The sequence below is a fragment of the Echinops telfairi genome, unplaced genomic scaffold, assembly GCF_000313985.2.
Source record: "Echinops telfairi isolate 266 unplaced genomic scaffold, ASM31398v2 ScPeMD7_3;HRSCAF=10, whole genome shotgun sequence".
Classification (NCBI taxonomy): Eukaryota; Metazoa; Chordata; class Mammalia; order Afrosoricida; family Tenrecidae; genus Echinops; species Echinops telfairi.
Genome location: NW_022103899.1, coordinates 32,296,134 through 32,307,451, shown reverse-complemented (window position 1 = coordinate 32,307,451; position 11,318 = coordinate 32,296,134). Strand labels below are relative to the sequence as shown.

The window sequence follows — 11,318 nt, the reverse complement described above, 5'->3', positions numbered from 1 at the left end:
ATGACAAAATACCCATTTATAAACTATCAAGGGCTCATGCGGGAGGGGGGAGTGGGGAGGGAGGGAAAAAATGAGGACCTAATGTCGGGGGTTTAAATGGAGAGAAAATGTTTTGAGAAACGATGTACAAATGCGCTTTACACAACTGATGTGTGTATGGAGTGGGATAACAGTTGTATGAGCCCCTAATAAAATGTTAAAAAAAGAAAAAATAAATAAATAAATAGAAGTTGTCACTATGCTTGCATTGCTTAATAGGCAGAAAATGGTGGGATGGAAGTTTTGTTCTGGCACCTTGAGTCATCATCCTTAGCAAATGAATCTGGTGGGCAGTGGGGAACATTCAGAGTTCAGGTTACTTTCAGGTCTGTGCAGTTTTTACTTTCTGAGCCCTTTGAGTCTTGGTGTATGCTAGGAAAGTACAAATAACTGAGACTCTCTCTGGTCTCTGCTGTGCATTTGCATAGCCTCAGGTAGGACTGCTTACCCCAACTACAAATACAACCTCAGCTCTGCTCACCAATCCCCAGAACATCACTTCCCTAGACAGTTTGTTCCAGGGAAGTGCTACTTGAGTGACTCTTCATCTGCCACAGGAAAGCCTCCTTTCTTTACAGCCGACTGCTTAATGTGGGTTCAGCTGGTGTTCAGGGGCAATAGGAGTAGCCTCTGGCCTAAATAAAGCAGATCTGCGCCATTCTTAATCAGCACTCACCAGTATCTCATGCAAAAATGAAGCTTCTTAGAATGTTTTATGCCTTTGGTAAATTCCTAGAGCTCTGGCGTGATTGCTTTTGTCCGTTTTTCCAGCTTTACTTTTTCTTTTTGAGGAAAGGGTTTGCTGAGTTCCTTACTTAGCCAGAGCCAGAACTCCTGCCCCTCTTATTTGTTTTAATACTCAAGTTGCCCTTGACTTGACCAGGTGAAGTCTCCTACTCACTGACTTCTGGATCGAGTAGCAGTTTTTAATGGTTCGTTTCCGTGTTAGGGGCCTGATGCCTTCAAATAGGCAAATACACTTTTTTAAATTGCTAATTCCTATGACCTGTTAGTTGTGGAACTTCTGGAAAAGAAATTATTATTGTAATTTCTAAAGCCAAGTAGCAGAAATTTTCTTTTTATTAAACAGAATCTATATAAATGTATGTGTCTCCCCCCTTTCTCAGAAAGACAGAATCCATCGATGTGATGGATGCAGTTGGAAGTAATATTGTGGTGAGCACGAGAACTGGAGAGGTGATGAGGATTTTGCCAAGGATGCATGAGGACATTAATGAAGAGTGGATCTCTGATAAAACCAGGTATGTGTTATATTGTTTTTCCTGCCTTTTGCTATACATTTAAAGATAGTTTTATCCTCATTTTAATTTTAAAGAATTATTTATATTTGTAAATTAGTTAATACAGACTATTCAAACTTTATTTGGAAAATTAGACAAAATTTTCTTATGTCTATCACTGGTTTTCTGTGTTAGCATTGGAAAAGACCCTTCCTGGCTGTCGGAGAAAATGAGGTGTAGATTAAGATGTTTTCTTCTCCTGTTTCTCTTGGTCCATTGGCCTGAAAAAGGGGGGTCGGGAACGTAAGTTAGAATTTGCGCAGTATAATTTGGTACAGTATCTAGTGTACTTAAGTTTTTAAAATGAAAACGATTTTCCTTTTCTGGCTATAAGGTTTTGTATGCGTGTGTCATGATTTTAAGATGGTTCAACTTTCTGAAAACACAAGAAATCAAACTTTTTTATTTTTATAGTCATTTTATTGGGGGCTCTTATAACATTCCATACATCATTTGTTTCAAGCATATAAATGTACATATGTTGCCATCATTTTTTAAACATTTACTTTCTCTTTGAGCCCGTGGTATCAGCTCCTCTTCCCCTCTCCCACCCTCATGAACCCTTTGCAAATTATAAATTATTATTGTTTTCATATCTTACACTGACCACTGTCTTCCTTCACCCCCGTTGCTGTTGTTCATTCCCCCTGGGGGAGAATCATGCTATCAATCATTGTGTTCAGAACCCCCTTCCTCTCCCTACCTTCTCTGTACTCTCCTGGTATTGCTACTCCCAATTTTGTTCCTGAAAGGTTTATCTGACCTGGATTCTGTCTGTCATGAGCTCTTATTTGTACCAGTATACATGCTCCAGTCTAGCCAGGACTGGGGGAAATCAAACTTTTTTAGATGATACTCTAATTTTAAGTCATGTTCATAAGATAATCTGTTTTATTAGTCCATCTCCCAAAAAACCTCGATAAATTATTTATATACAGATATTTACAATTCTGTCTTACAATTTAGTGCTGTATTTAAGTAACCCTTCTGTAGACTTTAAACTTGAAAATATAGCTGCCTCTTAGTAGAGATTCCAAAAATTGTGTAATTTCTGTTATCTAGATTTGCCTATGATGGGCTAAAACGCCAAAGACTTACCGAGCCGATGGTCAGAAATAAAAAGGGGCTCTTAACCTATACCTCCTGGGAGGATGCACTCTCTCGTGTAGCTGGAATGGTAAATAATTGAAATATGGAATAAATAATGTTTGTGCTTTTTAAGGGACATCTTTGCAGTAAAGGATGAGGATGTGTCTCCACTTCATTCTTTTGTGTGTATTTGTTTTTATTTGTTTAAATAATTTTAAACTCAATTTTCATTTATTAAGAGCCATTTTCTAGATGCAGAGATAAAGACCATTAAAATCCCCCTCTCCCTCCCTACCACTACCACCGTGTGAGTGCACACACACACACAGAGACACACAAACAGTCCTCTGGAAGAGAAAGATGTATAATTATGCTGCCATGAGTTGTACAGGGAGAATTTTGAAATAGCCTATAGGAGAGGTGCCTAACTGGGTGCAGCTACCAAGGATGCCTTTTTAGAGGTAGTGAGTACATACGGAAAATCTTAAGAGTGAGTGCTAGCTCTCCAGAGCGGAAGTAGAAGAATGTCTTTCCTATGAAAGAAAAGAAATATGTACAAAAGGCGAGAGAACACATTGCATTAAGAGAACACTTAACTATAGTCTTTGTCCTCTAAACTTCATTCTGAGCCCCCTTTGTTCCTTAGCATAAACTACTGCCCTCCAAGCTAATGTCATTGGCCTTGACCTCACATGTCTCTGCTTCTCACCTTTTAGATTTAGATTTTAAACTTTTTAGTCAGAAGTTTTTTCCCTCTTTTGGTACTTGAAAATTATTGTTTTATTGCATTCTACCGAACGTAGGTTTATTGATGATAGGCTGTTCATCCATTTCTAGTTGCAGAGTTTTCAAGGCAAGGATGTAGCAGCAGTTGCTGGGGGCTTTGTGGATGCTGAAGCCCTTGTGGCTCTCAAAGATCTGCTTAATAGAGTGGACTCTGACACCTTGTGCACTGAAGAAGTCTTTCCCACTGCAGGAGCTGGGTGAGAAATGGAAAGTTAACACCTGGGCTTTCTGTTATTTTTCTTTTGGCGACAAGTTGTGATTAACTCACCACTAATGACTTACATATGACAATTTAGATTCTCCATCATGCCCACTAATTTACCTGTACAAATAGACCTGTACAAAATCAAACCAGAAGTTAAAGAAAATAGGAGAATCCAGTTGTCTATAAGTATCTGATAGTTTGTTTTTATTTAATAACAATCAGATTTTTATTGTTGTTGGGGGAATACCTTGGGCTGAATGACTTCAGAATATTTCATTAATTCTCAATGTGTATTAGTTTTAAAGTAAATCTGCATTTTATATATTTCTAGCACAGATTTGCGTTCCAATTATCTTCTCAATACTACAATTGCTGGTGTGGAAGAAGCAGATCTTGTCCTTTTGATTGGTACAAACCCACGTTTTGAGGCACCACTGTTTAATGCTAGAATTCGAAAAAGGTTAGTAATAAAACGTATAGCTTAAAAAAAATTATATAAAGTAATTTTTTGTTTTACAGATGAAAAATGGCAATTTACTGCTTCTTAGTAGTGTTAATGGAAATCGTACACCAAACTTTTATTGGTGAACAATTTCTAACAGGCCCTTCCCTCTGTTTATTTTGTTAGCTTTTTATTCTGAAGTAATCCAAAACTTAATCAAAGAATTGCTTGAATACACTTCCACAAAATTCCATTTGCTTTGGCACACGTGTTTTGCTATTTGGTTACCTTTGCTTTGCTATTCTGTGTGTGATTGAAGCTTTTCGAATAAGTTGAGAGTGAGCTGGAGACATGCCCCTTCAATGTGGGCTTGCCAAGAACATCAGTGTGAACTCAATGCTTCAATGTGGACACCCTGGAACTAGGGCATTCCCTGATACAATCAAGAAATGTGGTATTGACACAGTATGTGGGGGCATCCAAAAAAGTGTGTGAGAAATTGGAATTAAGAGATGATGAAAGTTTTTCCACAAACTCTTGGAATCTCATTCAATCCATAGTTTATATTCACATCTCACCAGTTTCCTACCTGGATTCACTCATTGCATTCAGTGTCTTGATTCTCTGAGTTTACCCCATTTTTCGTTTGGCTTTCTTTTTGGAAGTATTTTGTTGGTGCCATCAGTTGGTCTAACTCCCAGCGACCCTCTCTGGACAGTAGAAGGAGACACGACCAGCTCCTGTGGTGTCCTCATAATGGTTACCTCTAAGTCATGCGCAGCCACGGTGTCATTGAGGGAGGAATGAATACAGGCCAATTATTTTGCAGAATGCTTCTGCCTTTTCTGATTCTTACCTTAATGGCTTATGATAACTTCTAATGGTTTATAACCACACAATTTGTTATCTACACTGCACACTTGAGAGTGAAAGGAGAGTTAGTCAAGATAATAGATGTAAACTAGCACCGCCCCAGATAAGGATGAGTAAAAAAAAATATTGCTACTAGGGGTTCCGGCTCATCTTATTGCAAACAAATTTATTGCACAGATTTGTTGCACACAAAACATGTTTAAACATGTCTCTGTGGTAAGTGAGTGCCTGCAGTGGGTGCCTGTGGTAAGTTCATTCAGTAATGTGTGGTAGGAGAGGGGCTGTAAAAATGAGGAGGGATATCAGATCAAAAACTGGCTTTTAATTGGGCCAGTTAAATTCAAGACAGAGAAATGTCAGTCAGCTCAGAAGCATATGTTGACTGCTTTTGATAGCTTGGTATAATCTTGATAGCTTTCCTTGAAGGACAAGGATGACCATGGACATTTGTGAAGAAGTTTAAGAAAACCGGATGCTGCGTTGGAGGAGAAAGACCAGGAAAGTTGCACTGAGGACATGTTTCCATCCTAACAGTAGACCGCCTCGTTCTGGGAGAGCAGCAAGGACTGTCCTTGGAGAATGTGATTGGGCGGCATTCCCCAGCCACAGCCCTTTGTTGTCGGTCAAAGATCGTCTCATAGTAACTACATGGGACGCTTGTTAAAAACTAGAGCCACAATTAAAGTTGCTAAAACTGCCTTTTTGGCATGGTTTAAATCAAATTGCAGAAAGTTTGAGGGGGAAGGTTTAGAGAGAAATGTTACCTTCAGAAATGGATAAACCGATATGGAGGAGAAGAAGAGAAATAATAGTAGCTTCACGCTTTTGTTTTCTTCACACTTTTAATAAAGGTTCGATGATTTTATAGCTCTACTTTTTAAGTTACTCTGATTCATCACTGTCTTTGGAAGAGATGGATTCATAAATCCCTCGTATTTGTAGAATAAATATGATATACTTTATTTTTAGGAGCTTCATTTGAATGGCATTAATAGATAATTAAGAGATACTGACCTCCCGTATAAATATTGCAAGAGAAAAACAATCAGTTACTAAAAATTAAAGTCCTCATTTATAGTTTGACTTGCAGTTAGCATTCCCATAGCAAATTAATTCACCAAATTACCTAGGCTTGTGTTTTTGCAACACACTATTTCAACTATGAGTTGAAAATCCACAATGAATTTGGTCAGTTAGTTGTAATCTTGAAAGATACCCAATAACAAATCTATAAAGACAGCTCTTTTGTGAATGTTTTGTGGTCTTAACATTTTTAATAGGAAATAGAGCATTTAGCATTGATGAAACCCATAACTGTGCTAACTTTGTTGCTTTTATTTCAGCTGGCTTCATAATGACCTCAAAGTGGCCCTTATAGGCAGTCCTGTGGATCTGACCTACAGATATGACCACCTGGGAGACTCCCCTCAAATTCTTCAAGACATTGCTTCAGATAGACATCCATTCAGTCAGGTGCTCTCAAGTTAAATGTATCTACTCTGATTGCTTTTTGGATGGTATTTTTTAATTTGCATATTTTTATAATAACCATATTGCTAAAAATTAAAGCAATACAAAAATAACATGGAAGGAAGTAAACTTTTACCTCAGATCCCACTGCCCCAAAACAAACCTGGATAAAACTTCATAATCTCTCTTGGTCCACATGTAGAGCAAGGTGGATGAGGAGATAAGCAAAGAAACAGAAAGGATCACTGTACGTACTGTATTTATGAGGGTTGAATTTTACTTGAAATTCTCCAAAAATGAAATTGAACCAAAAGTGAAAGAACAACTTCAAACTTCAAATCTACTGCAAAAATTATTATTCCTAAAAGAAGTTTTTCCGTGGCTTTTTCATGATCAAGTTCTGTGTTTACATGCACTTTGTTGCTGGCTGGAAGTTTGTTGATTTATATTTATTTTTCCAAAAGGGTGTGTATGCCTCTATTTCTTGAGATCTTACTTGCTTAAAACGGTTTACTCTATGTCTGAAGAGACGGCAGCAGGATGTGCAATGTCTTTCAGTTACTGTGGGAAAGCCTTCAGTGGCAGTCACACGCCCCACCCTGAGTGTTTCACTGCCAGACACTCAGGTTGCTTCTTTACTATGGAAATATAATAACTATAAATTTGGTGCTAGTGATTTTTTTTGTTTTATTGTCTTTTTATGGGCCTTTTAGTCTGAAAATTCAAGGTTTTCTCTGTATTAAAACTTTGATTCTTTTTCTCTTTTTAGTGGTGGTGATTCTTTAAGAAATGAAGCATATCTGTTTCTCACCTTATAAGAATGTCAAGGAAGAGCTGCCTTCTTTGCTATTTTCAGTGTATTTACTTGCACTTGCTTTTGTGTGTGTGTGTGTATGTGTGTGCGCGTGAGTGCATGTGCACCTCCTGATAGTTCCAGGAGAGTTACTTCAGTTATAGCTTAGCTTACATTGTAGGCCAGAGGTCCAGAAGGACAAAGTTGCCAAGCTCAACCCTTTTGTTTCTTTGTTTTGCATAGAAAGTAAACATCATGATTCAGACAAAGTATAAGGTTTTCAGTGAAGAATCTTCCCTTCCTTCTAGTTTCCATCGGTTCCCAAAGAACTTAGTGTTCTTTGGATTATTTTTCTTCTATTAGAGATTTAAATATACTTTTTGTTCAATTAGTTCTGTTCTCTTCATTAATATCTCTAGCTTTAATCAGTCTCTAAATGTGTCATTTCTAATCATTTTTCCTTTATTGTTCTGTCTAGTTTGGTTTGTGTAATTTCTTCCAACCTGTCTGCCTCGTACCTTGATGTCCAGTCATGTTTTATTTTGTGTTGTAGTGCTTCTCTACAGTTCATTTATCTTCCAGGGTTTTCCTGAAATCTGTGGCCAGAATCTCAAGTTTTTAAATACTATCTGTTGTACCACTTAACTTTTAAATATATATATTTTAATTTTCTTTGAGGCTTTTAGAGACCTTTGCTGAACTCTTCTCATTTCCTTGTGAAATTTCTGTTATAACAAATGTTCTTCCTTTAATGATCCTTCCATTTTTTCTCCCTTTGCTTTTATTTTTCTAATTATCAATGCATAATTCATCATACTGATTCTCTTGTATTGTGATTCATCTTTAATATTGGTGGCAGCTGTTTATATTTAGGATAACATAAGGGATGAGCAGGAGAGTGAGGCAGTCTGTGGTTTCACCTCTTTGTTGTTATCTTGCCCATTCCTGTGTTTTTGAGATGCTCTTTCCCTCACTTTTGGCATTCAGGAAAACCCCTGAAGTTGGACACATCTGCATTGTGCTTTAGTGAGCATTGCTTCCCTTGTACCTTCCCCTGTGTGGAGGGCGGCAGGGAGATAGGTGAGCGTAAACATGCTACTGCAGTGTGCTACTCCCCTCCCCATTAGCACCATTTGTAAGGACATTCCTTCGTTTCTCTGTGACCTGCGTATAGTTTATTCCTACCAAAGAATACTTGACTAGTATTTCATTTTAATTATTGAAACCATACTGAATCCGAGACTATGTGTGACCTTTTGTTGACTAACAGATCAAAGATGTATTCACGTTAGACTTAAAATTGGAGGTATAATGTAAATTCAAATTTCTTTAGACTTATTTTACTTGTAATCATTTAAAATCACACATCCCTTCTTTCTTTTTTTTTAAATTTACATAGGTACTAAAGGAAGCTAAAAAACCAATGGTAGTGTTAGGCAGTTCCGCACTTCAAAGAAATGATGGAGCAGCAATTCTTGCAGCTGTTTCCAGCATGGCGCAAAAAATGCGGACAAACAGTGGTGTTGCTGGTGATTGGAAAGTTATGAATATTCTTCACAGGTTTGTTGAGTAATTTTTTTTTTTACTGAAATTCAGGTCATTTTGTGTATTTTAGTACGTGAAAAAATACCATTGCCCTTTAAGTCCATTCTTTCACAACTTGTTGACATTCCCTCCTAGTATCTGCTCTCACTCTCCTGTTGCTTTTGGATTTATAAGTTATATCACCCCAATTGCAGTTGTGAGACATTCTCTTTTGCCCTTCGTGTGAGAACTCAAGATAATATTAAAAATATCTAAAATAGCGGTGAGTGTTAAAAAGAAAATGAAAACTTAAAATACCTTATCATATCCGTATACCCGGTGGCATAGGGTTTGGGAATTGCCATAAATAACCGTTACTAGTGCTTTCTAGTCTGGAAAGGAGCCCTGGGGGTGCTGTCAGTTGAGGGTTAGAATGATACCCCGACGCGGACTGTTCACCCCACCAACCACGCCCAGAGAAAGCTTCAGAAACCTCTGGGGTACCGTGGCCAAGCGTCGAAAGTGACTCGATGGCAGTAGGTTTGTGGTTGGTACATTGTGTGTGCTTCATACCTCATGAATGTTCAACAGCTCTCTTGACAATCCACACATTATCCAATTCCATAGTTCAATCATATCAAGAATTGTACTCTCATTATCACAATCAATTTTAGAACATTTCCTTTTTTTTTTTACGGTTCAATGGAATACAGTATGAACAGACGTGGGAAGAATAGACATCCTTGTCTTGTTCCTGACTTTAGGAGGAAGGTATCAGTCTTTAGTAAGGATTAGCCTAGGGGGGTTTGAGATACCCTACTTCAGGCTAAAGCAGTTCCCTTGTAGTCCTAGTTTGTTAAGAGTTGTTTTGGTGTTAGATTTGTCCAGTGCTCTTTCTGCATCTAATACAGTGGTTCTCAACCTGTGGGTCACAACCCCTTTGGGGGTTGAACGACCCTTTCACAGGAGTTGCCCGATTCATAACAGTAGCAAAGTTACAGTTATGAATTAGCAATGAAAATAATTTTAATGTTGGGGGTCACCACAATATGAGGAACTGTATTAGAGGGTCGCAGCATTAGGAAGGTTGAGAACCACTGCTCTAATGAGATGATCTTGTGGGTTTGTTTTTTTACATCCTTTATTGTATTATTGTGGCATATCACATTGATTTTTCAGATATTAAACCAGCCCCATAGTCCTGGGATAATTACAACTTGGTTAGCATATAATTCTTGACTTTATTATAAGGAATACTTAATAAAAAACATGATCATTTTTCCCTTCTATCTCCGTTTGCTTATCTCCCTATCTTTTATTTATTATTGTCAGTGTCCTTACTTATGGGAAAAGTGATTTATCCTGTCAGTGGATGCTAGAAAAGATAGCATTGAAAGCTGTCTCATTATCTTCCCTTTATTAAGCCATAAGTCTGTTGGTCACATATAAGGACAATATGTTGTTGGGGAAAGTGAAAAAAAATCTTTGTGTTAAGTCAAGTAAATCACAGCAGGAATGATTGAGCCTAATCATTCCTTTCTACTAGGTATCATTGAGATGCCTAGAGAGTTTTAAAGAGCAGCATCCCATAGTAGGGATTAGGAGTTGCCTTGACCTGCTCTCCTCCCTTAAATAGGTAAAAGACCACCTAGGTTTAAACACAATAAGCTCTTAGAATGACGATGACTTACTAAAAAGCGAATACTTAACCAGACAAGACAAAAAAACTTTTAAATATAGTCCAAAATATAGCTATTCTGTTTCCTTAAAATACTGTTTTCTGCTAATAAAATTACAGTTAGAGAAAAAATGTCAGAGTATAGACCACTGTGCTAATTATTCCTTTCTTTGAATTATTTTTATTTATATTTCTCCCTTTGGGCTTTTAAAATCAGATTTTTTTGGTAATAAATATTGTGTTTTATGTTGGACTAAGTTGAGAGAGTTTTCTTACAGGTAATTACAGTTGACTTAAAGTTTGCAAAATTATTCCATTAACTATATGAAGAGATGATAGTCTTTTAGAGTTCATTGTTTGCCAATCTCAAAACAATGACAGGTCGTCGCCAGAATGCTCCTTACAAGTGGAGATGGCTGGTGAGACTGTCACATGCTTTGGGTATGTTATCCGGAAGAAGGGCCACGTGCTTGGTAGAGTGGAGGGTTAACAATAAGGAAGAAAATTCTGAATGAGGTGGAATGACACAGTGGCCCAAACACAGCAGTTATTGTGAAGATGGTGCTGGGCTGGCTGTTTCATTCTGTTGTGCACGGAATTGCTGTAGTTCAGAACCAACTTACTGGCACCGAACAGTTTATTTTGACATCCATAAGTAAAGGTCTTTGAGAATATTGAATGAAAACAAGTGAGGTATCATTCTAAGAATTACATTTCTTTTTACTATACTGAAAACACTGTGACTACTAAAATCCCTAATTGTTGTATAGGATTGCAAGTCAAGTAGCTGCTTTGGACCTTGGCTATAAACCTGGAGTGGAAGCAATTCGAAAGAACCCTCCCAAAGTACTCTTTCTCCTCGGAGCAGATGGTGGTTGTATTACTCGACAGGATTTGCCAAAAGATTGTTTCATTATTTATCAAGGTAAGTAGCATCTGTAACACCAGAAGCAGAAGAACAGTACATCATGTGTATTGGAAACTGTTCTGCAATATACCTCTGAACTCCAGACTCATTGTCATCAAATCAACTCCAACTCATACGTAGCAACACTTACAGGGCAGAGTAGCCCTGCCCCATTGGGTTTCCAAGGCTGTAAGTCTTTATGGAAGCAGAA

The 11,318-nt window shown here is 37.7% G+C and overlaps 1 protein-coding gene across 1 annotated transcript in view; it reads left to right on the top strand.

The window, feature by feature from the left end:
- Positions 1–11,318, top strand: part of NDUFS1 (NADH:ubiquinone oxidoreductase core subunit S1) — a 36,614-nt gene that overhangs the window by 17,344 nt on the left and 7,952 nt on the right. The window contains exons 9-15 of the mRNA XM_004701559.2: positions 1,167–1,301; positions 2,403–2,517; positions 3,267–3,412; positions 3,752–3,880; positions 6,079–6,208; positions 8,398–8,558; positions 10,971–11,125. Coding sequence (XP_004701616.1) covers positions 1,167–1,301; positions 2,403–2,517; positions 3,267–3,412; positions 3,752–3,880; positions 6,079–6,208; positions 8,398–8,558; positions 10,971–11,125 — 971 coding nt within the window. The remainder of the gene's footprint in view (positions 1–1,166; positions 1,302–2,402; positions 2,518–3,266; positions 3,413–3,751; positions 3,881–6,078; positions 6,209–8,397; positions 8,559–10,970; positions 11,126–11,318) is intronic.